This window comes from Crotalus tigris, unplaced genomic scaffold (assembly GCF_016545835.1).
Source record: "Crotalus tigris isolate CLP2741 ecotype Arizona unplaced genomic scaffold, ASM1654583v1 scf7180000019305.191637, whole genome shotgun sequence".
In the NCBI taxonomy this organism is placed as follows: domain Eukaryota; kingdom Metazoa; phylum Chordata; class Lepidosauria; order Squamata; family Viperidae; genus Crotalus; species Crotalus tigris.
In genome coordinates, this window is record NW_024097478.1 from 53,448 (window position 1) to 80,736 (window position 27,289).

Genomic DNA, 27,289 nt, shown 5'->3' on the forward strand with positions numbered 1-27,289 from the left:
GATGTATTCACCTCTAATCTTTTTCTTGACTTCAGTGTGCTTGATGTTGTCAGCTTGAAGGATACCCAAGTATTTGTAGTACTCTTCCTCATCCAGACTCTTAATGTTATTTTCGTGGGGCATCTTGATTCCTTCAGTTTTCACTATTTTTCCTTGTTTGATAGTAAGTGTGGCACATTTGTCCAAGCCAAACTCCATTACAATATCTTGGCTATATATACGGACAGTGTTGAGCAGCGATTCTATTTCAGATGATGTTTTTCCATACAGCTTCAGATCATCCATGTAAAGGAGGTGGGATAGTCTAGCAGATGTTTTTGATGTTTGATAACCATGTCCTGAGTTATTCAGTATTGTTGACAGAGGAAACAGTGCAATAACAAATAGTAATGGTGATAATGAATCTCCTTGAAATATTCCTCTCTTGATATTAACCTCTCCCAGCTTCTCACCATTGATCTGCAACTGTGTCTTCCATTGTGCCATCGATCTTTGCACAAATTTTCTGATGTTTCTACTGACTCCTGTTATTTCTAGGCACTTGATTATCCAATCATGTGGCAGAGAGTCAAATGCCTTTTTGTAGTCAATCCATGCCACATTCAGGTTGGTCTTCCTTCTCTTGCAGTTTTCCAAGATCATTTTGTCTATTAGGAGTTGATCTTTTGTTCCTCTGCTATTGGGGCGGTTTCCTTTCTGCTCAGGTGGAAAGAGATTGTTTTCAACTAGATGCTGTTGTACTGCATCAGCTACCACACCAGTTAGTAATTTGAAAGTTGTTGGTAAGCAGGTAATTGGCCTGTAGTTACCTGGTGTTGCCCCTTTTGCTGGATTTTTCATTATTAGGTAGGTTTTCCCAGTTGTTAGCCACTTTTCAATTTCTCCTCCTTGTAGTATATTGTTGAACTGCTTGGCAATGAGTGGGTGTATAACAGTTAGATGTTTCAACCAAAACCCATGCAGTTCATCTTCACCTGGTGCTGACCAATTTTTGATTTTCTTTGCTCTTTTTTCTACCATTTTTGTTGTTATTACTAGTTCTTTCATTTCAACTTCTGTTTTATTTGCATCCACCTCTTTTAACCAAGCCGCATCCTTGTTGTATTTCTTTGGGTTATCCCATATCTGCTTCCAGAACTGCACTGTTTCTTCCTTGTCAGGTACTGACTGATTCCTTGCAGTTTCTCCATTGATGGATTGGTAGAAACGTTTCTGATTGGATTGAAATTGGAGGTTCTGCCTATAGTTTGCAATTCGAGCTTCATATCTACTGATTTTCCTGGCTATAGCTGTTATTTGTTGCTTTATTATTTCCAGTGCTTCCTTGATCTTCCTTGTTTCTAAGTGGTATTTCTTGATTAGGTATTCTTTGGTCTTCTTGTTCTTCAGCTTCTTTTCTTTCATCTGTTCTAGCTTGCTTGCATGTGATCTTAACTTGCTGATCTTATTTTCTAGTCTAACCTTCCATTTTTGTGGTGCACTGTTTGTTTGTTTTTCTTTTTTGTTGATTTTACATCCCAGGTATTCTGTTATAACTGCAGCTGTGCTGTACATTAATTGGTTTGTTTCTTGCAGTGAATTGGTGCTTATACTTGCTATTGCAGTATTTGCATCTTTTAATGCTTGTGCTAGCTGTTTCTTTGGAACAAGCTTCAATGCAGGCAGCCTTATTCTGTTGTTTTTGTGCTGTTCTAGATGCTCAATTATTCTTTGTTTCAATTCTTTTATTTCTTTAGTTAGAGGGTTTTGTTCTTCCTGAGGAAGAGGTGCCTGGTTTCCAAATGAGAACAGTTGTATATCTCTGCTGGATTCTTTCACTGCCAACTCCCCCTGGTTTGCCTCTACATTCTGAATTACTTCTTGTAAGGCTTTGATTTCTTTGCCCTGGGTAAACCTTTGCAGTTCGTCCAATTCTGTTTCTGTAAATACTTTATTTCGTGTTATAAATCGGCGTTGATCTGCTAGTCTCTGTTCTGTTATTTCTGATTCTGGATGTTGTTCTTTCCAGAATTGGTGCATTCGTTTTAGATATCCTCGTCTTGTTGGACTTGATCTGTAGTAACAGATCATTATTTCTTTGTTTTCCATCACTGTGTATCTGCGACGGGTAAACACCTTTTCTTCCAGTAGTTCTGCAGCTGCTGGCCCTGGTTGCTCAGCCAACAGTCCTGAGTCCTGTAACCCATTTTTCACCAGATATCCAGGAACTCCAATATCTAGTGCGGACCTTGTTAACCCGGGCGACGTCCGAGCCGGTATGGCATTCTGAAATTTACGTCTCACCATATTTTTTATGGGAGAGACACTCTTTGTCTGACTCCTCTGATGAGACCTGTCCAGTATGGTTGAACCTCTGGCATAGCTCTCATCTTCCTCAGAGTACACAAGCCCCACAATCACGTCAAGGTAGTGCCTCACTGGGGGTTGTTATTATTATTATTATTATTATTACTACTACTAAAGTTGGAAGCGGCAAATTAACCTTTAAGGAGAAAAGAAACATATTGAAATTAAATTTAAAATACTACAATCTGATCAAATTTAGAAACTAAAACAAACTGCTAAGATTATATTCTAAAGGATTTTGATGAAATTATATACCGTATATAAAAAAGAAAAATAATAAGAACTTCTTGCCTGAAAAAGCTGGAAAACAAATATTTGCTGACATCTAGTGGACAACTAGAATATAGCACATATTCTAGAACTCTAATAACCTTTTAGAAAGGGTTGACAAACTGCCGGCCCACGGGCCGGATGTGTCATCCGGAAGCTGTGTCCACCCCATTGCCGGCAATGGCAAAACTCTCCTGATACGTTGCACGACATCATGTGACATCGTGAGTTTGACATGTCTGTTTTAGAAGATAGTTGCGAGGGGACAAAGAAGAGATTGTATACTGGGCTAGCCATAAGATTGGAAAGTGTTTGAAGGAAAAGAAATATTTTGATTGTGGGCTAAACGTATGCATTGTTTAAAAACTTTGATCTATGACTAAGTTTTGAGAGAGAAAGTTATAGGAAGGATTTATGGTGGCTAAATATACTGAATTGCAATTCTGACTAGTTGACATTTGACAATTGACTAGTTGACATTTGACAATTGACTGCTGAAAGGAAGAATTGTTATAAAACATTGATTTTATTGAAAACTTGACAATTGAAAATTACAGTGAATTATAAAAATTATATATAAAGACAGGAACTATATGATAATAAACTGGATCCTTATGCTACTTGGAGGACCCTGAATAGGTTCAGAGTTGGAGCCCCTAAGTGTAAAATCAATATTCTGAAGTGGAGGCTCTTAGCAGATAACAATATGCTGTGTGAATGTGAAGAGTCACAGACCCTGACCCATCTGCTGGTATGTTGGGTACTACCAAAAACAGGACCAATAATGTTTATTTTTGGCCCATGACAAAACTAAGAAGCTGGGTTCATTATGGCAGTTTATAGTTTGATCTAGACAGGAGGAGGAGGAGGGAGGAGGAGGAGGAGGATGATAAACTGAATTGTGCCTAGTGGTGCTCCTGGTTTATTCTGCCTACCCAGTTTTCCATTTTTTGTCACCATGCTACCTCTTTGAAAGATTTACTGTTCACCTCTTTGGAAGATTCAGGTTCCTTTTGCAAATGTTTTCTTTTAAACCATTGTTGGTCTTAATTTAAATTTGCCAATATAAGTCCTTCTTGAGTACTGATCAGGGTCTTTTTAAAGGGTAGGCAAGGGAAAATAGCCCAGACCCCATAGCTAGAAGAGGCCCTTCCAAAGGATAATTTGTCTAGTGATTAAGATCTAGTGGGCACAGATATGTGGGGTGTGTGTGTGTGTGTGTGTGTGTGTGTGTGTGTGTGATTGATGAATCATGGGTTATAACACTGTTACATAAGTCTATGACTTACATACTTGTGTTTAATTTTGGATGACAAGTACAAAAAACTAGAGGATGCAGTGTGTTTGTATCAAAGGCTATCTAAGGTCTAATCCTTAAGAAAAATGAAATGCTATAAAAACAGAAGTTACAAAATATTACACAAAGACAAGTGTTTTACTGTCCTATTGTATATTTCTATTGTTCTACCATATTTTATAGTTTGTGGTTGCTTTACAATATTATTCTCATGTTCCTTCCACCTTTCTTTTCAGTAATTAATATTATGATATAGAATACATAGAAGGTTATAATTATAACTATATCATAGAGGCATAATATAGTTTAAATGATTTAACTATAATTATTTCCAGAAATGCAGATAAAGAATCTTCTGAGATTGGCACTTTACAAATACAAATTAAAAGATAATCTGAACAACTCTGTGTTGCTTTTAGTTGTGGCAAAAACTAATGCAGAAGAGTAATCATATGTAGAAAATGGCATGTAGCGTGGAAAATGGTGACCAGTAAACACATTCAATTGTCATCTGATCAGGTTGTTGCAATCGGCAGTATTGAGGTCATGATCCAAGCCACTTTGTTTTGGTAAGGTACCATATATAAGAGGCCCTCTGACCCTCCTTTTGATGTTGCCATTCGGTCTTAAAAAAAGAATTAATATATATTTATATTTAAGAACACACAAAAGGAGTTTCAATCAATCAATTTTATTTTGATAAACCGCTAGCAAGCTCCATGCAAATAATTAATGATACAGGAAAGACGTGTGACTCCGACTAGCATCAGTTAGATGATAATTTCATATCCAAGAAAAGGAGAATTACACAATTATTTGTTCTCTCTGGCTATTGATGACCAGATATAACATACTCCAAATATCCCTGTATACTTGTACATGATAAACTATTTATGTGTCCTTGGATCTACATGAACAGGGATGGTCAGTTAAATGGGGTGTTAGAATACCTACATTGCACCAGTGCAGAGGAAAGAATATTCTGCCTGGCCTTCAAAAATGTTTTTCTCAGCTTGGAAAATGAAGAATGATTAAATATTTTTCAGATCCCATGCAGCTTTTATAGCCAAATTCAATCTGATAGTCCACCTTTTAAATTTTAAGAGAATTTTAGTTTTGCCTGATTATATCCCAAACACATTAAACATGCTACTGATAGCACATATGATTCTGTTTTTTTAATTTACTGCAGCTTTCTACTGTGACAGATAACTGTTAAGAAAAATTAAAGGTAATAAATCTGTGGAGACAAAAGCAGTGCAATTTTGATAACAGAATAAATTAACTCTATACATTAGCATATACATTACCAGCAATTTAAGCTCGATGTATGTCAGGTTGCATATATAAAAAGAGTTGAATGCATGCACATAGTCTGGAGGTTATGAGGTTGATTGTAATAAAGGTATTACCTTTAATTTGGATTTTTAAAATGCTATTGTTCTGTAGACATTTGCATTATCTTATAGGCACCTCTTTTCTCCTATGTGTATAAAAGCTGACCCCTCAGCATATGGATATTAGATACCACTTTGTGCTGCTGGCAGCTGACCAAACAAAAAAGCCCTTTGCAGTCATTTGGTATTTTAATTTTTATGGTTCTATATTGATTTTTTAAAAAAATAATACTTATACTTGAATAAATAATCTGTATATCCGCATACCTGAAGTCATAGAGAAAAGGTAATCTTTGACTGAAGTCACTCTTGAAAGGATATGATGTTTCAGAAAGATGTTTGGAATTTGTCTGGTTTTTTTTTCTTAGCTGAAAAAACACCGATTATCAGTTGGTCACACAAACAGCTTTGCAAAATCAGTAGTGAATATGGCAGATGTAGTAAGTATAATTTTCAAACTCTTGTCTGTCTGTCTGTCTGTCTGTCTGTCTGTCTGTCTGTCTGTCTGTCTGTCTGTCTGTCTGTCTGTCTGTCTGTCTGTCTATCTATCTATCTATCTATCTATCTATCTATCTATCTATCTATCTATCTATCTATCTATCTCTGTGTGTGTCTTTATCTATCTACCTACCTGTGTTTCTGTCTGACTGTCTATCATCTATTTAATTTAGAAACCACATCTCATTACTCATTCACTCTTATGTCATAGAGGCATTGTGTGTGTGTTTCTCTCTATGTGTGTCTGTGTATATATACAGTATAGCAATGTTAATACAGGAATGTCGATTTACAGGAGACAAAAGAAAGTGTTAATTCATTATTCAGCATCTACTTAATTTGATTCATAGATATTTATGAATGAACAACAGAAAAAGAACAGCAAGTAGAAACATTACTGTATTTTTGGCTATATATGTGTTTCACCTGGCATTCTATCAAAGCTCCAGTCAGTTCTGAAGCACTTCACCTTTCAAAAGAATGACTCTAAAACAGCTTAGCTTTTTCACAATAAATTTAGTCTGTTAAACCATTGTTGTCTAAACTTTTGGGGTCCCTGGGTCAAATTGTTTGGGGCTGCATACAAACTATATAATTAGTTAATAAAGATAAATCACATAATAATAAACATTTACAATCTTGTGGGGCTGCAATTGCTAGCTGTCCAGGGTCACATGTGGCCTACAGGCCATGGGTTAGACATGCCTGTGTTAGAAAATATATGATTGTGATTAATGTGAGTATTCTCTATATTGGATTTTTCTTTAGTCACTTTTTTGTATGTTGCATGTTTTTAACAAAACAATATTGACACTATTACTTTGTAATCATTCATTTTCCTAATGTGCTAGATTTATAAAGAACAACTGAACACCAGAATAGTCTTGGTTGCCATGGAAACCTGGGGTACTGATAACAAGTTCACCATATCTGAAAATCCATTGGTAACTCTACGTGAATTTATGAAATATAGGAGAGATTTTATCAAAGAGAAAAGTGATGCAGTTCATCTTTTTTCGTACGTAATTTTGTATTTGATTATTATTAGGCATGAAGGAATCTGTTGAAAATGTAATTTGAGATATAGAAATGATTGTATGTTTTAGCATTATCTAATTCCTTTGTCATAGCCATAAGGACATCAAATGCTTTTATTTAAACATGCTTTACTTTTATATTCAAATGAACTATGAGTGTGGCTTAAGAAAAAAACATGAAATTAATTTATTTCTCCATGGCACTGTTAAGATGAACTACACCTTGTTTAGATATAATGAGTATCCATACCTACTTGAAAATGAATTAAAAAATATATTGCTTTTTTCCCTCGTTGTGATACTGAAATGGCCAAAAGGGACATGGTGATCTATGGTTTCCATATTGCTAAACTGAAAACCCCCACTTGAATCCACACTTGACCTTTCAGTGAGATGTGGCACACAACATTTCAAAAAGAGGATAGCACAGGGACAAAAATGGGTAATCAGAAAGAAAGCTAAAGATGATACAATTTCAATTACAGTTTAATTAATGTTAAATTAAATGAAATTTAGTTATGTGTAATATTATTTCATGTACAGTACTTAATTTCTACCTTTTGATTCTGATAGCAATATTTGTAAGAGCTATAAAATTGTATTTCATTTTACTGATATTTTTGGTATTGATTGATAATTTGCACACATGTAGTGACAAAGTTATTTTAAAGAGATAAAGAGAGGGGGAATTGAAACATTTTTGTTCTCTTCCTCACAAATTCCCAACATTTGAATTAAACTAAGCATCACCAACATTGTGTTGGTTGGAAAACCAAAGGCAAGGCGAATGGGGCTGAATTATTTGCAAAGGACTTTTTTTAGAATTTTCTATTTTTCCTATTTTTTCTGTGGTAGGTTTTTGCCCCAAAATATATTTTAAGGTTTGGGCTATAATTTGGTATTGTCATGTCTGAACGTGATAGGAAACTATGTTGACCATGTTGACATTTCACTGAAAGAGTGTGTTTGGAGGATCATGAAAAATTGAATTTGGGGACCCATAGTTGCCTCTCCCTACAGTAGTTTAAACAGAATATTGTCTCCAGTGGTATATTTGTGTCTGTCCTTAACTCCTGGTGACTACATGGATATATCCTGTTTTCTTGACAACGTTATGGAACTGGTTTGCCATGTGTTTTTCAATTTTTCTGTCTATTCTAGAGCTCTGACTCTGCAAACTGCTTAGAGAAGGCTGTAAAGCACTGTGAAGTGGTATATGAGTCTTATTGCTATTATTCTGGTAATTCTGAAACTGTAGTCCCAGAACATTGCAGCCTAGGTGGATCCTCAAAAATTTTGGCCTGGGATAACATTTTTAAGACTACACAATTCTTACTTTTTACTTTCCAAATGATAACTGAGTTTTTCAGTTATTAGTTTTTCAATTAAGAGAAGATGTCCTGCCTTCAAGGTGGCTTTGGATTTTTTTTTCTATTTTCAAATATCTGATTCATACAAGTTAAATTTGTGCAGATCATTTTAATGGAAATGTAGTATTCTATACAGCAAGCAGTATTTTGGCACAATCTGTACAAAACATATTTCTTGCACACACATAAACACACACACATCTGAGTTGCTCAATGTTTAGGATTTCTTTGGGTGGAGGAGTATTAAATTGCGGAATCTTGCTATCCACACTGAAACATCTCTTTTTTTTTGTTATAACTCTATCATAAATACCCTTATCTTTTTTTGGTTGAAAATATATTGTTCTTCCCCAAATGCTATTGATTTTATTAACAGTATTGCTGTTTCTGTTTTGTTTTAAAAGGGGGAGCCAATTTCTCAGTAGCCGTAGCGGGGCAGCCTTTATTGGTGGCATTTGTTCACTGCTGAAAGGTGGTGGTGTAAATGAAGTATGTCTGCATTATTCCTCAAACACAAAATGAGAGTCCCATAACTGTCAAATTATTTCTACTTTTATTCATACAATGCTTTGCAGTCCCATGTTACGAGATTTCCCTTAAGATCCTGCTTTCTGTCGTTTCCCTCCCAAAAAGCAACTATTGGCCAAGTCTTTCCTTTAAATGTTTGGGGTTCCATAAATAGTGGGATCTAAAAAATTTCATAGAATATGCATTTTAGACTACAGCATACTTTTTAAATTTTATTTTTGAGGGAAGGGAATGCTATTGGCAATTTTCCTGCATCAGTCCATTTGCAGAAATATGTATTGGCTGAGGATGGAAATATTTTGCCTCCTAGCATGAGCCTGGTTAGAATTCTATGTTATTTTCTTTTTTTTTTACTTTGGTTCAATTTATTTTATTTTATTGGGGAGAGACAACTTTACCCCTGCTGTTTCCATTGGTTTTTGCTAAAACTTCTTATTCTACCCCAAATAGTAGGTATATGGAGGTTTAATTAGCCTTTTAGCTTGTCGCAGCCAATATGCCACAGGACAACTCACCATAGGGCAATTCAGTAAATACAGAAGTTAAATTAATTTTAACGGAACGGTGCTTAATAATAATAAAATAAAGAAAGTCAGTTCAGAATTCAAGAGTTACAATAATTCTGATGAAATTGTAATTGAATGAAATAATTAATACATCGTTGAATTGTCCCATGGCAAATTGCCCCTTGGTGAGTTGATCGCAATGAGTTGCTGTGTGGCAAGTTGGCTGTGGTGAGTTAGTCACAGTGAGTTGGCTGTGGCAAATTGTCCCTTCTAGCTGGCTTTTTCATATATTTTTTCCTTTTATTTTTCTATTGTAAGCTACTCAGAGTTCCTGAGAATTGAGAACCCTCAAAATCAAATAAATATAATAAAGAATCAGAACAAATAGTGAGAAAAAGTTGTGTTAGGGGACTTACCTAGCAGTAAAATTAACTCAACCACAGAGTTAAAACTTAATTGCCTAACCCAAAGATTATTACAGGCATTCAAGGCATATTTATTTTTTAAAAAACTTATACAAGATAATATGATTGGCTCTGAGCCAAACTTATATTTAGCTTTAATATTTCAACTGTCTTTGTTTGTATTGTTTTAAACAGTGCTTTGCAAATTTCTGCTAGTTTATTACTCATCTACACTTCAAAGCATACTTTGGGGAATAAATGCTCCAGGATGGTTCAATACATTTTTTGCTAATTTAAAATTTCTAAAATAGAAATGCTTCAAAGTCATTGTCTTGTTTTTCAGTTTGGAAAGCCAGATTTAATGGCTGTTACATTGGCACAGTCCTTGGGACATAATCTTGGGATCTTTTCAGACAAAAGAAGGTTGCAGAGTGGTAAGAAATGTTGACGTTTCAATATAGATTCTTTTTTTTGGCAAAGATAGTCTCATACTTTTTAACTCTACCAGAGCCATTCTCAGTTTTTGTAATTAAATATATCTTTTTTTTTTTAAAAAAAGATTACTTGCAATGTTTATAATAATAATAATAAAGTTGGAAGGAACCTTGGGGGTTATCTAGTCCCTGCTCAGGCAGGAAACCCTATATCATTTCAGTCTGTAGCAATCCAGTTGAATTAACTGAAAAGGAACCTTAAAAAATAAGCACAGAATGAGAGATGAAATTCAGTTTTATTTGTATTACAGTCTGAGATTTTTAGCACCTGTTAATTCCAATTTGCCTTAAATTGAAAATTTAAATACTTCATGCATTTAAACATTAAATAAGAATATACAGTAGCATTGTCTATATAAGAACGTTAAGAAAAAGTTCCTGGGAAGTTTTGAGATTATCTATGACTTAAGTCATAGCAATATTGACCTCATGTAAATTATTTATACTTGTTTTGTAAAAACAAAAAGAGTTTGAGAATCATTCCTACTCTGCCTTGAAAAATTTGAAAGGACTCCTTCAGATTCCTTCAACTTCTTAAAAGGCTGTATGGATAAAGGGATGTTGACACGCTAATCAATTTATGAGATTGTAACAAAAATAACAATAATATATTTTGGGGAAAACACTTTTGTATACTGCTTGTATAAGACATGAGATGTAACTACTGTGATATACTTATATCACACTATGATATACCGAATACATGTATTTATGTATTTATTGTGAAAATAAATACATGTATTTATAAATACATAAAATAGGTATTCATATTTTTGGAACAAAGATTTAAAATAAACAATGAATAATTGTATATGTTGTATTGCAGGTAGTCCTTGACTTGACCATAAATGACTTCAAAATTTACATTGCTAATCAAGACATTTGTTAAGTGAATTTTGTCCCATTTTGTAATTTTTCCTGCCACAGTTGTTGAGTGAATCCCTGCAGCTGTTAAGTTAGTAGCATAGTTGTTAAGTGAATCCAGCTTCCCCATTGACTTTGCTTGTCAGACGGTCACAAAAGCTGATCACATGACTAAGGGACACTGCAACCGTCATAAATATAAGTCAGTTGCCAAGCAGCTGAATTTTGGTCATGTGACCATGGGGATGCTATAACAGTCATACATCTGAAAAACACTCTTAAATCGCTTTTTTCAGTGCCTTGTAATTTCAAACAATCAGTAAATGAATGTTGTAAGTTGAGGACTACCTATATAACAAACTGCAAAAATGCAGAATACAAAACAAAACAAGAAGATATCTATTCAGTCTATACAAAAATATAGACACATCCAACAAGGGCTTACAACCAGTCCTTTGTTCCTTACTTACAGAATGCCAAGAGGATGGGAGCCCCAAGGATTTAGGGGATCTCATTCCCAGAGGGCAGGTGCCATGACAAAGAAGGCAAGCTTTCTAGTTCCCAATAGATGGCATTCCATGATGAAATAGTGACTTGCACCAAATTTAAATACTAGCAAATTTGTGATAACATAATTGCATGGCTACAATGCTTCATTTCCTATTAAAATATAGACTCATACAATTACCTGTTGCAAGCTTGTATGACAATATTTATTAATTATTCAATTACATTTCTTTATTTAACATATCTGATATGTGCTTGCTCGCTTTCCTATATATTGTAATGTGATTTGCCTATTTTATTTATTTTAGGTGAATGCAAATGTGAGGATACATGGTCCGGATGTATAATGGGAGATACTGGGTAAGAGGTTTTCTTTCAGAGATTTCTATTCAGAAGAAATGTAAATTAGCACATAGTTATTGGACAGAAACTTGTGGCTGCTTAAGGTATTCAGAGAAGAAACAAGTACAAAGCTGTTAACAGAAAAATGATATGCATTTTACTAAGTGACATGGATGTATGAATTAGTCAATTAATGCATGGTTAATTAGCTTTGAGAGCCAGTTTGGTGTAGTGGTTAAACCATCAGGCTAGAAACTGGGAGACAATGGATTCCAGTTCTGATTTAGACTAAGCCCATTGGGTGATTTTGACCCAGTCATTTTCTTTCAGAGAAGAAGAAAAACAGTGTCCATAAAAATGTGAAAACTGTGTGGACTCTCCAGAAGTCAAGAGTTATTTGAAAACACAAAAATAAATATTTTACAGATCAGTTTTAATATCAGAAGTTGTAGAAATGATTATGAATCCCAGTGATTGATTCTTAGTTACACTAAGAAAAAAAAGATACAGGATAAAAAAATGACTCAAACTTATACACTTATAAATGGACAATCTATGTTACTCCAGATATAACTCCTGGCATCTTCACTCCTGAGAATTTGCGACATGTACAGTAATTCCTCATCATCTGGAGAGAGATATGTTGACTACCCTTCCCTAGAGATTTACACTTTGGGTCCTGATAGACAAATTGAAAAGAATTTAGACAAATTTATGGTGCATAGGCTGCTTAAAAGTTATTAACTGATTGAAACCTCCAGATTCAGGGCTACACCAGAAGCAGCATAGATCTGAATCTGGAAGACATGTGAAGGTCTCTAGATTCAGAATCTCTCTGATTGGCAAATAGTATCATAGATTCTCAGAAAATAATATACTAGCCTGGCAAATTCCCTCAGTGCTGGTCTCAGTATATGAAAATATATCTTTTCCACAAATCTTTGACATATAAAGGACATGCCACTATTGTCAGACACTGAGGATTCTAGCCTAGAAACAAATATGCCTAAAATGCTCTCAGTTGTTAATATTAATAGTTCTCTCAGAGCAAAATACAGTGAAAGTTTAAACTGCCATTCTATATTATGAAAATAACATTTGCTCAATGATGTTTGACTGGACACTTGTATTCATATATCTTAATGGCAAGTAAAAGCCTACATTGTATTTGCTGTATAACTTTGAATATTTTTGTACAAAGCTTTGAGAAATGTGTATTAATAAAGCCCAAGGTGAAGATTGCAACTACATTCTGCATCAATTTAAACATGTTTTTAAGTTTGTCATATAATTTGCAGATATGAAATTAGAGAAAAGAAGACTGGTGTTCTTAAAATTATCTAGACTAGTGTTCCAGAAAATTCAGAATTATGTATAATTCTTTTTTTTAATTTGGTCATGAAATGACTTACTGGCCCAGCTGCAGAATGAAATTCTTTTTTAATTCTGTAGGAATGAACTGACTTTTTTCTTTTTTTGATCACAGTTATTATCTTCCAACCAAGTTCTCCAAATGTGATATTGAGGAATACCATGATTTTTTAAATAATGGTGGTGGAGCCTGCCTTTTCAACAAGCCTTCCAAGGTAAAAACAAAAATCATTTTGTTTGGAAGTTTTTCTCTTTCAGTTCTTAATTTAACAGTCTCATGATTGTGTTGAAATGCCTGATTGACATGCTTGATAGTAAACATATGGAAGTTGTTATAATAATGCTTATTATGGTTGATTTCACAGTCAGCCAGATTATTATTATTATTATTACTGATTTTTCAAATTAGAAATTAAGATGCTCAAGTTCTTTTGATCAAGAATGACACTTTATTTCTGAATAGTGTAGCTATTCAAAAATATTAATTAGTCACAGAAAAAAACCCTATTTGCAATCCGTTCTCCTATTAAGAATCCAATTTGTGAGGACTAATATTAAAAAGATCAGAAGAAAATATCCTAAAACTAGACTAACAAAGTAAAAAAATTTCAGCTCATAAATAGGAGCTTTTATACCACATGTATGTATAAAAAAATAAAGCTTGAATTCACTATAAATATGGCTTGGATGTTATACTTGGCAGTCACTGATATTTTTTGAATATTATAACTTGGTTTCTTAAACTCATTACCTACTAAGCCTGATTAAAAAATATTTTTGTGTTATAGCATTATAGCAGGGACAACAGCTTTATTGTGGTCCTGGAACATTTTTCCTCAATATGAAAATCAGGATTTGTACATATGAGGAGGTGTATAGCACCCATTTCTATAATTAGATTTACATCTTTTCTGTGCATTGAAACAATGATCCTCTACCATCTGTCATCATGCATGGCAACATGCTAATATGCTACATTTTTAATGCTTTCTTATTTTTGTATTGTAGCTCCTGGATCCCCCAGAATGTGGTAATGGTTTTGTTGAAACTGGGGAAGAATGCGATTGTGGAGCTGCATTGGTAAATTCAACATTACGTAGCTAATTAGGGGCAATCCATTTTAGTTTAGAGGCTCTTTCTAATGATTTTAAATAAGTTCTTTAATTAGTTCTTTGCACTGTAATGGTAGAGAGGAAAATTTCAAGAGTTACAATTTGCAAACAATTATTCTTCAAAAATCACAATGAGAATTTTCTTCACAGCATTGTGACAGTGAATGAAACATAGACTCATCATTATGATCTGAAGCAAAGCAGCAGACCATGAAATATTATCACAAAGCTTCACCTGTGGAAACAAAATTCAAAACACAGGATTCATCAGGAAAACTGATGGTTGACATTTTTTGAGGTGCAAGTGGTATTATTCAGATGGATTTCTTTGAGACTGGTACTATTATCAACTAAGGGTATTACATTTCAACACTCAAAACTTTGAGACAATTTTTAAGTGCAAGAAGAAAGAAGTGCAAGAAGAAAATTTTGCTGCAATATGACAGTACAAGATCTCACACCTCATGAGCTTTCCAAGAAGCAATTGCAAAGCTGGAGCTTAGTGTCTTATTCTATGTATTATACAGTTTTGGTGCCATGCATTTCACAAAAGTTTCCCTTCATGGGCATCTGTTTAACTGAAACAGATGAAAAATTAGTAAAATTAGAAAGGATGGTCAAGTCCTGGCTAAAGAGATAGTCTGGAGATATTTTATGATAGCTTTTAGAAACTTGTCCATCATTTGCAGAAGTGTGTAAGAAACGTAACAATGTGAAATGTAACAAATATGATTATGTGGAAAAGTAAACACATGTAATTAAAAACTCATTGAAAGTATTATTTTCCTATTTTTTTTAAAATAGTCCTAGTTAAAGTTATGGAAGCAAAGATTACTTTTCATTCAATCCTAGCTTACAAATGAAAATTAAATTAATGCCATGTTGAACTCCAATGTGGGATAGACCACATCACCGCCAGAAGGATATGTAGCTGGTTGACAAACAGCACTCAACATGTAGTCCTTAATGGCACTATATCTACATGGAGGGAAGTAAGCAGTGGGGTGCCCCAAAGTTCTTAGTCCCAGTACTCATCAACAGCTCATAAACAATTTAGATGAAAGGATAGAAGAGGAACTCATTAAATTTACAGGTGATACCATGCTGATAGGGATATCCAACACTCCAGAAGATAGGGTCAAGGTCCAGAAGGATCTTGACAGACCTGAACATTGAACCCTATCTAACAAAATTAAATTCAGTTGTGAGAAAAGTAAGATTTTACATTTAGGGAACCCCCCCCCCCAAATGACAGGTTTAGAATAGGTGGAACCTAACTCAATAGTAGTAACTGTCAAAAGTTACTAGGAGTCCTAGTGGATAACCACTTAATTATGAGCCAGCAGTGTGCTGCAGCCACAGAAAAAAGAAAAGAAAAGCCAATGCATTCCTGGCCTGCATTAACCGAGGGATAGAATCACGATCATGTGAACTGTTAATACCACTTTATAATGCCTTGGTATGACTACAGTTGGAATATTGCATCCAGTTTTGATCACCACAATATAAAAAAGATGTTGAAATTCTAGAAAGAGTGCAGAGAAGAGCAACAAAAGTGAGGAGCAGGAGACTAAAATGTATGAAGAATGGTTGCAAGAATTTGGCTATGTCTAGTTTAAGGAAAAGGACAGAGGTGACATGTTAGTAGTGCTCCAATATTTGAAGGGTTGCCACAAAGAAGAGGGAGTCAAGCTATTCTCCAAAGTGCCTGAAGGCAGGACAAGAAGTAATGGATGAAAACTAATCAAGAAGAGAAGCAACCTAGAACTAAGGAGAAACTTCCTAACAGTGAGAACAATTAATCAGTGGCTTATGTTCTGAAGTTATAGGTGCTTCATCACTGGAGGTTTTTAAGAAGAGATTGGACAGCCATTTGTCTGAAATAAAGAGTCTCCTCCTTGGGTTGGGTGTTGGACTGGTGTCCCTTCCAGCTCTATTATTCTGTTCTATTATTCTGTTATTTTTCTCTCTGACCCCATGTATCGATCCCATCAAGCTTAAAGAAAGTCTGGAATAGTATAGGATATCTTGGTAGGGACAGGGAGTTGGGCTAGAAGACCTCCAAGATTTTTCCAATCTTATTATTCTATGTCCTATGTTCTTTTCTGGCATTCTCCCTCATGCTATCAGAATACTGCCATTGTTGTTTTCTTTGTAATTTGAAGTGTGCATTATGCCCAGAATAGGGAGGCAAGTGAAATTTTGAATAGCAAGAATCTCAACAATTTTCTGGTCAAGCGGCAGGATGTTTCTGTCAAACTGTTGTTTCACAATTGGTTTCATTACCTAGGAATGTATGGCTGAAGGTGGAGATTGCTGCAGTTCCTGCATTCTAACTGCTAACTCTCAATGCAGTAATGGACTTTGTTGTAGAAAATGTCAGGTATGTATTGAAATGACAAAAAAAACCTACCCTTGTTTTAAGGAATTATGTGAGATTATTTATTTATTTAGCATATGGCATATCATACATTAATTAGTAATATATATTAACATTTCATCTAGATTAATTAAACACAATAAAATATAAATGTTGAAAAGATCTATATTCAAATACCTATGTCTAGGCCATCTAGCCATTGAAGTGCAGTATTGTTTATATGGAAAAAAAAATCAGATACTGGAGTGGTATATGCCCTCAGGTTAGCTGTAATGTACAGTTTGATATGAGACCCCACAATCACACTGAAGAGAGCATAATATGCCCCATTCGCACAGAGAGTCTTGGCAAGCCCTATGTGAGATGCAAATCCTATTCAGGATTGTCCATTGCTGAGATGTAGTTCAAAGCCTGACACCATTTTTGTGGGATCATTTATATGTCTTTCTAAGTCTGGACATTCAGCAACCGATTTGGCTTTCTATTGGGAATCGATGTTGAAGTTGGCAGGTGTTGTGCAAGTGCTAGTGGGGGCTTCCTGGATTTGAATTTTCCGGCTGTGGTATGAAGCTAGTCACCTCCTCATGGTGTACCCTGGTTAGTGCGACAGTGTGACTCAAAATACATGGCAATGAAAATGAAAAATGAGATGATGAATTGATTGAAAAATAATCTCATTCAGTACAGTGCCAAAATATGTAAGCTCTACCATACAAAATCTCAAAGGGGCAATCAGGTTTCTTTTTTAATTTTTATTTCTATTTGTATTAGATATACATCCATTTTTTTATATAAGAATTCAAGGAATTATACATGGTGTTTCCTCCTAATTTTTCTCACAACAGGTCTGTTCAAGTACTCTGGCTGAAAGTCATCCAGTAAGCTTTGGTGTTACACCAGTCTAATACCTTAATCATTACATTACAAAAACAGCACTGGCTGTTTTTATGATTCTGGTGTATAAAATTTTGTGTTAACTGAAATATATTGACTTTGTAAACTATGTAGAGAAGATTTTTCTCAACAATAGAAACTATATGAATATAACAAAAATATAGAAGCATCAGATTAAGGAAGATACTGATAAACTAGTAATAAAAAGGTAAAAATTGATCTAAATTGCTTCTCAAAAATTGGATGGATACATTTTAAGGCTGTGAAGGAAAAGAACCAATCACACAACCGCCAAACCTTTTCTTTCTGTGTAAAATACCTTAAAATAATGTCTTTTTTTCCTGGCAAATTGAAATGGTTGTTGTTACGTTTGATCCTGTTTAGCTTATCAAGAGTAGACAAAGTTAGCTTCAGATTGATGAATATGTTTATTTATGATTAAACAGTTTATTTACACAAGAACTTTGGAACTCTAGAACTACAATGCTATTCTAAACATATGGTTGTTAGTACAAGTAACAATGTCAGCATTATGTGTTGATCTTGTTTATACAAATTACCAATCAATAGACTGATTCTTTTTAACAATAAAATTTTAAACTGAACATTTGAGAATCATTTCTTAAATTATGTGAGTGGTATTGAGAAGCTCCAGTAAACTAGAAGTAAAAACATTATGATATCTATATTCAAACAATTGCAAATATATAGATGGTCCCACATATTAATTCTTATTTTTCAGTTTGAACTAAAAGGTGTGGTTTGCAGAGAAGCTGTAAATGATTGTGACATTCCAGAGACATGCAAAGGGGACTCCAGTCAGGTAAAGCTCATTAAAAAAATGGAATAATATAATTTTCGGACAGGTTATATAGGTAGTCCTCAACCTATGACTCAACTGAGTCCGAAGTTTCTGTTGCTAATCAAGACATTTGTCTCATTTTAAGGTCTTTCTTGCCACAGTTGTTAACTGAATCCCTGCAGTTGTTAAGTTAGTAACATGGTTTTTAAATGAATCTAGCTTCTCCATTGACTTTGCTTGTCAGAAGGCCACAAAAGATGATCACATGATCTTGGGACACTACAACCATCATAACTCAGTTGCCAAATGTCTGAATTTTAATCACATGCCCATGGGGATACTGCAATGGTTATAAGTGTGAAAAATGGTCATAAGTCACTTTTTTCAGTGTTCATTGTAACTTTGAACGATCACTAAACAAACTATTGTAAGCTGAGGACTGCCTGCATTTAATGAAGAGCAAGATTTGGAAAACTTTAAAAAAAATCATTTTAGATACTGTAGTTTTGCTTCTACAGTTATCTCACTAACCAGTTGATTATTTAATTCATTCTGCTTTATCTTTAGTGCTCCCCAAATCTCTACAAAATAGATGGGTATTCATGTGATAATGAACAGGTATGTATAATGTATCATTCCATTCAATTTTTATTATCAGAATATAAGGCAGACTTTATCCTAAGACCAAGCTGAGATTTTCAAAGGCTGTTGCAGTCATAGTTATCACCAAAGAGTCCTATCTGTGATTAATTTGGTACAATGGGAGCTTTCAATAATAGACTGATATTTTCTTTTTACAATGAAAAGAATAAACATATGACTGGAGTTTAAATATTAGGTCAGGATTGTCATGTTCCTCCCCAATTAGTTTCCTGTTGCTGAAGACAAAATTTCAGTTAACTGCATATAGTTTGTTCCCCTCATTTTTCAGTATCCTACTTTAATATTTGTTCATTGTTTGAATTAATTCTGCATGTTTATTATCACTTCTCTCATTGTAGCTAGAATGCAAAATATATGTCTGCAAGGTCTGTAACCAAGAAAAAATACCCCTTCATTTGCTAAGTGATACTAAACTAACAAACAGTCTGAAATATGTAGCACTCATTATGCACATTGGCTTTACAAAATTGATGAATTAATGATTTTTAATGATTAATGATTGTTTTTGTTTTTTTTAAAAAATCCCTATATGAAAAAAAATAGAAAAGCTGAACAAATTGGACCTATTGAAATTTAAAACTGGTTCCGCTTAGGATGGAAAGATAAAATGTATTTCAATGGTGACCATCAGATGGCAGTACAACTCTGGTAAATAGCTTCAGGCTTTTAGCACATAACTAACAGGCCTGTGTGCTTCTGATCAAATGGAAAATTCTTCTCAAAGCCTTAGCAATCAGCAGTTTGACCAAAATTGGATGTTAGAATTCATAACTATTTCTCTTCCCACACAAAGGAAGATTTCTCTATCCATATGGTTCTAAACCTTTTGAGATGAACATAGAACCGGCACAGAGCGTCACCATTATTATGAATACAAACGCGCGCGCGCGCACACACACACACACACACACACAAGCGCGCACGCACACACACAAGCGCGCACGCACACACACACACACAAGCCTGCTCATTCTGCCAAAGGATAGAAAGATGATCATCCTCCAGATTGTCATCTGTTTTCAGCATGCGAAGCTGTGGGAAAGAAGGAGGAAGGATTAGTTAAGTGAATGTGAAAAGAGACAGTAGAGCCTAGATATGAGGGCTGAGGGAAGAAATAATTTGAAAGAGACTGATTTAACTGACTCATTATATGTCTGTCCAGGAATTTACTCTTATAGTTTTAAAGGTTATATTTTTACTCCTGACTAGCATTAAAAATTCACATTTGCCAGCTATATGGAGCTTGATGTTTGGATGATCAGATCTCATAGTCTCATTAACTTCCAAAGTTAGTTTACCATCTGCATAAACTCAATATCATGGATGGCATTTCTCTCCCATTCTTCTTCTCATGGATGTTCACTTCCTTCCAGTATCTAAAATCTCAGAAAACCTCAAGATGTTTAGCAATTCCAATGAAGACAATGAACTCTCTCTTATGGATGGTAGAGACATATGATCCTCTTTCTAGACCTAATTCACCATAGATGCCAGCCTTGGGAGGGAAATATACTGTCTGTGTTAAATAGCCCAGGGAATCTGGAAATGACAAAGCCTAAAGGATTATAAACCTCCTGGAACTATAAGCAGCATGACCTCTTTTGGGCAAGTTTCCCCTAAAAGACTGAACATCTTCTTCTGATAGCAGTGTGACCACCAAAGTTCACATCAGGGGGAAGGCAGGTAGCAAATCAAAGCAGCTGATGAAGGGGATGGAAAATCCTCTAAATTGTGCAGAAGCAAACACACCGTCCCTCACAGTGGAACACATCTAGGGAATCCAGAAATCAATAACAGACTGACTTAGCCACAAGGAGTGAGATTTTGGTAAATGGAAATGACTTGACCTCTGAGGAATACAGTTGCATTCTTTGGAAGTCCAGTGATGGATCTCTTAGCAGTCCCCATTGTGACAGGTTACAAAAATTGAAGAAAGAAAAGACATAAATAATCAAAACACAGAAGACAATCCATTCACAGCTTATCTCATAAAGACAACTCAGCTCAAGTTGCAAGAACTGGAAATATTTTTTTTCAAATGATTCAAAGGGACTCCTCATACAATGTTAACTGCTAAGATTCCGACTGATAAACCCAACCGTTCCAATTTCTTAAAGTAAAACTTTATTGAGTACATCATTTTGGCACATATGAAAGCAAAACCAGCTCTGGCAAACCCAAGCCCCTATAGCAGTGGTGGCGAACCTATGGCATGCGTGCCAGAGGTGGCACTCAGAGCCCTCTCTGTGGGCACACATGCCGTTGCCCCAACCCCACCTCCCCAGGGCCCCCTCTTCAGCAACCCCCCCAGAGTAGAATCACCCCCGGGCGCGGCCCGCATGGAGCAGCGCAGCCAAGGACATGGCAGCCAGGCAGCGGGGACAGATGCTGTGGGGTGTGGGTGGAAGGCGTGGTTGTTATGGTGCTGCAGGGCCACCTGGGTGATCTGCGGTGGGCTGTGGAGGAGGTGGGTGGCCCTGTGGGTGGGCGGAGCAGGGGTGGGGGCAGAGCAGGTGGGTTGGGGCGGGGTGGGCTGAGAGGTGAGGTGGTTTTGACGCACTCGGTCTCTAAAAGGTTTGCCATCACTGCCCTTAGTAAAAGAATAAAATTTCCTCTCCCATTCATGAATGGGTCACATTGCCCAATTAGGTACAATTATATTATTAAGAGATTGGAATGTCTTGAAGGTGTTTGCTTGGTTGGGTTCGTCAGTCAAAACCTTGACATTTGCATTAAAAAAAAAATCTCTGCAGTTCATATTTTCTTGATCTTGTCCAAGGGGAGAGGTTCTGATATTCAGTATAGTATCTACTAACCCGCAATTACAAGATGGAGCAATTCATCTCATTTTTGATTTATGGAACAGAAGCAGTAAACATCTTCACTGCCACCTGGCCCAGCGACAGTTGCTTGGCACTGATGTTTTGTAGCATATGAACACATATTTGTTATTGTTAATTAAAATAATAATAAAGTATTTCATTCTCTTGACACAAGCTTTGAAGAATATATTGGCAAGCATATTGTTGTTCTTAGATGGGAATCTAGTTAATTGGGATAAAAGAAGTTTCAAAATACCAAACTTGGACTTTGGGACAATTATGGGATATCAGATAGACTTCAAAAAAAACCTATGAACAGGATTTCTTAGAACAAAATCATGAGAAGGAGGAATAAAGTAAGCTTTATGGATTTCTTGGTTGTTTAATTGCTTTAAATCCATTGAAGAAAATACAGCTAAATATAAATAGGGAAACTGAATATCTCTTGAAAGCATGATACTGTTGTGAACTGTTTGATATATTAAGAAGATAGTAATTATTAATTTCTTTTAAAAAATCATCAATTCAAAGCCAAATGAGTTTACTGGCAGGAAAGAAGGTTACAATCAGATATGTTGAGCAAGATATTTATGTTTCTGGGAAACTGTCCAAAATTGAATTAGTAAGTGAGAGCACTCAGTCCTAAATCCAATCAATAACAGCAATTATAGTCCTTAGAGCATTTACAGTTCTTGTTCTGTGAATTTACAATAGTTTGTTCTCAGTTCCACTGTTTTTTTTCCAGAAAATGAAAACTTGGAGCCATAATTTTTGAATAACGTTTAAGCAAAATTCAAGGCACTGAAATACCTATATATGGAGACCAATATCATTTCTGTTCTTTTAGCAAAAAGTAGAGAAAGGGAATTGTTTTCTACTCTTGTTGTATGCCACTCAGAGTTGTGAGAACAGGGACATATAAATTAATTAAATAAATCACTTTTCTGGATGTTGTGGTCTTTTATATTGAATCTATAAGATAGTGATGGCGAACCTTTTAGACACTGAGTGCCCAAAAACTGGCCCCGCCCCCACTCCAACCCTTGCCCCGCCCCCACTCCAACCCCCCATCTCCCGCCCCACCTGCCCGCAGAGCCACTCACCACCTCCAGGGCTCGCCACAGATTGCCCAGGCAGCCCAGCAGCTCTGTGGTGATCACGCCCTCTTTCCGCGCCCTGCAGCATCAATTGTGCACGATGGGGTGTGAGGGCAGAGTCTTGTCTACACTGCCTGGCTGCCATGTCTTTGGCTGCGCTGCTCCACGTGGGCCACACTCAGGGGTGACTCTCCTTCAGGGGGGCTGCTGGAGAGGAAGGGGTCACAGGGGGAGGCGAGGCTGGGGCAACGGCATGTGTGCCCACAGAGAGGGTTCCAAGTGCCGCATCTGGCATCCGTGCCATAGGTTCGCCACTGCTGCTATAAGACATTGGCAACTAAACACAATCAAACTGATTTTGACAACACATGCCTGAATATGTTGACTTCAATGGGTAGAAAAATAGATAAGCAATTGTTTATTGAATGAATATTTACAAAAAATGGTGATTACTTTCTAACATTTTCTCTTTAGGGCATTTGTTTTGGAGGAAGATGCAAAACAAGAGACAGACAGTGTAAATACATATGGGGAGATAGTGAGTAATATCTTTAAACTCTGAAACTATGCTTTTGCTTCTTTTGAAAACTTGTTCATTAGCTATTGAATATATTCACAGGTGTACAATATATACATATTGTATGTTTTTTCTTCCTCTCAAAATTTGGTGCCCTTCCAGATTTCCTCAGGATAATATTGTTCAAGAGATGGGAGTTCCTGGAAGTAGATTCTCTTAAAAGGAAGTTAATTGAAATGGTCTGAAGACAGTTGAGACCCAGAACAAACCTGTTTCATCTGTAACACCATGTCTACAGTACCTCAAACCACTATGTATTGGAGAATTTACGTTCAGGAGCTGCCTATCCATCCCAAAAATGAAATAATCCAGAGGGAAGAATGGAATAATCTGGATTTCTCCAAAATATTCCATTTTGGAATTGATTAGTTTTGCACATCCCTATCTATTGTATTTTGCCGTTATTTCTGAGCAACTGATGAATTTTTCTGTTTTTTCTTATGTTATCTAAAGAAAATTTAAGAAAGTTCTTATCTGAAGAAGCCCTTGTTGTTCTTAGCATCATTTAACTACCTCAGCAAATTCTTTCATTTTCCTGACGCCATCGTGCAGTTCCAGGCTAACTTTCTTCATGATCTGTTCATCTTTATACTGTTTGGGCTTTCCTTAAGCATGTTGGCTTTTTCTCTCTTCCATTCTTTTTAGTCTAATTGGAATTATTAGAATTGTGTTTTTAGACCTCCTTTTTAGAAATTCCCCCCTCTTCAGTTCTTTTTCCCATGAAAGTCCCCTAACTAAGAACCTATTTATCTATGTTCTGAGTTTATTAAAATTCATATGCAGGTGGTCCTCGACTTACAACAGTTCATTTAGTGACCATCCAAAGTCACAACAGCACTCAAAAAAGTATCTTAGACCATTTTTACAGCATCCCCATGGTCATGTGATAAAAAGTCAGACGCTTGGCAACGGATTCATACTTATGACAGTTGCAGTGCCCTGGGGGTCCTCTGATCCCCATTTGTGATCATCTGACTAGCAAAATCAATGGGGAAGCCATATTCACTTAACAACCTTGTTACTAATTGAACAACTGCAGCAATTCACTTAACAAATGTGGCAAGAAAAGTCATAAAATGGGGCAAAACTCACTTAAGAAATGTCTAGCTTAGCAGCAGAAAATTTGGGCTCAGTTGTGGTTGTAAATCGAGGATTACCTGTATATGGAGCCGGACAACTTTCAGTCATTAGGTAAACCTATAAAACACTTTAAACTGGAATCAAAAATAAATTCATTAGAACTAGATCAGGGGTGTCAAACTCAATTTCATTGAGGGCCGCATCAGCATTGCAGTTGCCCTCAGGGGACCAGGTGGGTGTGGCCATGGTGGGTCCAGCCTATTGGGTGGGCGTGGATGGAGTGGGTGTGGCTTACTGGGTGGGTGTGGCCAACTCTACATCATTCGCATCAAGGGTGCCTGTGGGGGCCTGGGCAGGAGTGGGACAGATCTGAGGGTCTCTGGCAGAAGAGGATGGGACCAGGGCAAGTGCCAAGGCATGGTCCATTGGAGGAGCCTCACTGTTCCTCTCAGGCCATGTGGGGGGGGGGCTTATGGAGCTAAGACTGAATGCATTTCAGCATAGATGGCCACCACAAAATTATACATTGGCTCCCGGCTGGCCTGGGCCAGGGCCAAGGCAGTGGGGACCATTCCCTCACTGTTTCCAGGATGGCTTCGCGGGCCACATGAAACTACTTCACGTGCCGCATCCGGCCCCCAGGCCTTGTGTTTGACATGTCTGAACTAGATGAAGCATTTTCTCTTTCATTTTCTTTTCCTTTCAGTATTTCTGGCATGCTGACTGTGGCACAATGGGTCATTAAGTTGAATGCAAATAAAGATATCAATTTGGCTAAGGCTAAGTTAGATGGCATCTTTCTTTTTTAGATACAAATTCTTGTGTGTTTTTATGCTCTATCAGCTTGTTATATTTTATTTTTATATGTCTGTAAGAAAAAATAGTTGTGAGTATATAATTTGTGGGCTTTAATGTCAATATTTACATTTACAATGTTGAACTTCTAACTCCAACAACACATCGTTATCTTTTAAAATATATTTTGTGTGCAGAAGTGACAACTGCTGATAAATATTGCTATGAAAGATTAAACATAGAAGGAACAGAGAAAGGTAGCTGTGGGAGAGACAAAGATACTTGGATTCAGTGCAAGAATGAGTAAGTTAATCCCACTCTGCTTGCATAATATAGTATTTGTATTTGTGTTCTATCATGGTTTATAAGCTTCTTTACAAATATTCCTTTTCACTTTTAAACCTACTGTACATGCTAATCTATTTAATGGTGATTCTTATTCTCACTGCATTTCTTGTAGCATTTTTGTTCCCCTAGTGCTTCTTCTCTACCACCCAAAATGAATAATTATTAAATTGGATGACTAAATTTTTGTGACTTTGTTTAGAGTGGATGTTGATACTCCAGTAATAGCAGGTTTTGTATATTTACTAGGAATAGCATTAAAATTGTACTGCTAAACACAGGTCTAGAGTCCTGCATCTATTCACATGTTTTACTTTTATTTACCAGAAGAGGTCAGTTTTGCCTAATCTCTTTTTTTTTTCCAGACCTTCAGAGTAGCATAGATATAGTTTGCATTATTATGCGGTAGGTGATCAGATAATTATTTTGTAGAATATCAGAACTCTTGTCAAGTTAATAATGAAAGAAAAGATCCACACTTTTGTAAGCGTCCAGAAGATGTACCAAATTTTTAATGGGGAGACTGGGAAAAAGGAAGTGTGTGTGTGTGTGTGTGTGTGAGAGAGAGAGAGAGAGAGAGAGAGATCTCCAATGATGTGTAATTTGTATAGATCTCAGCCATAATCTGAATTAACATTGTTCACTAAAACAGAATGGGACAACTTGCCACGACCAACATACTATGGCCAATTTGCCATGGACCAACTTGCTGTGGGATAATTTAACAATTCAATTTAAATATTTAAAATAAATAACAAATTATTTTAATTTTTGTCATTCGCATTTCATTCTGTGCTGCCTTTTTCAGCCTTTCTTTAATGATTCTATTCTATCATTTGTTTGATATTAATGTAACTCTTGCCCTGCAGTGAGTTGTCCCACGGTGAATTGGCTGTGGCGAGTTGTCCAAGCTAGCTGTGGCAATTAGGCTATGGCAAGTTGGCCATGATGAGTGGGCAAATTGTCATAGACCCCACTGAAGATAATTCTGCAAATTAGAGGATTGTATTGGGAGTTCCAGAGTAAGTAGCAAGCAGTATATTCTTCTGCAATCATTTTTTTAAAAAAATAAATTTTGAGTATTTCTTGAAGTAGGAAATTGTAGCTAGAAATGTTTCTTTTAGGCTGTTTTTAAAGTAACAGCCTGCTTAATGTTTCTTCCCAGAGATGTTCTTTGTGGATATCTACTGTGTTCTAACATTGTCTCTAATATTCCAAGACTTGGAGAGCTTGATGGCGAAATTACATCTATTTCTCTCCAAAATCTGGGAAAAACTTTCAATTGCAGGTAATCCTTGCCAACAGATATTTTTTTATTTCACTACTGTTTCTATGTATTTTTTATCTTAAATAAAAAAGATAAAATTAGTTACTTTCTCATCTTCTCTATTTTTTTACATTGGGTTTGCCTAACTTTATTTTTCCCCCATAAAATATTGAGCAGCAGACTAGCTGTCTTCTTTGGTCTTTGATCTTCTTTTAATGTTCATT

The 27,289-nt window shown here is 35.9% G+C and overlaps 1 protein-coding gene across 9 annotated transcripts in view; it reads left to right on the forward strand.

Annotated features, from left to right (window-relative positions):
* Nucleotides 1-27,289, forward strand: part of ADAM22 (ADAM metallopeptidase domain 22) — a 105,535-nt gene that overhangs the window by 41,035 nt on the left and 37,211 nt on the right. For 8 of the 9 annotated variants that reach the window (XM_039361579.1, XM_039361580.1, XM_039361581.1 and 5 more), the window contains 14 exons: nt 5,679-5,750; nt 6,660-6,826; nt 8,620-8,704; nt 9,997-10,087; nt 11,827-11,878; nt 13,347-13,446; nt 14,240-14,311; nt 16,634-16,726; nt 17,569-17,601; nt 18,360-18,440; nt 18,987-19,037; nt 23,476-23,539; nt 25,651-25,756; nt 26,964-27,086. In XM_039361579.1, the coding sequence (XP_039217513.1) occupies nt 5,679-5,750; nt 6,660-6,826; nt 8,620-8,704; nt 9,997-10,087; nt 11,827-11,878; nt 13,347-13,446; nt 14,240-14,311; nt 16,634-16,726; nt 17,569-17,601; nt 18,360-18,440; nt 18,987-19,037; nt 23,476-23,539; nt 25,651-25,756; nt 26,964-27,086 (1,190 nt within the window). The remainder of the gene's footprint in view (nt 1-5,678; nt 5,751-6,659; nt 6,827-8,619; nt 8,705-9,996; nt 10,088-11,826; nt 11,879-13,346; nt 13,447-14,239; nt 14,312-16,633; nt 16,727-17,568; nt 17,602-18,359; nt 18,441-18,986; nt 19,038-23,475; nt 23,540-25,650; nt 25,757-26,963; nt 27,087-27,289) is intronic. The other variant, XM_039361583.1, reaches the window with a different exon arrangement.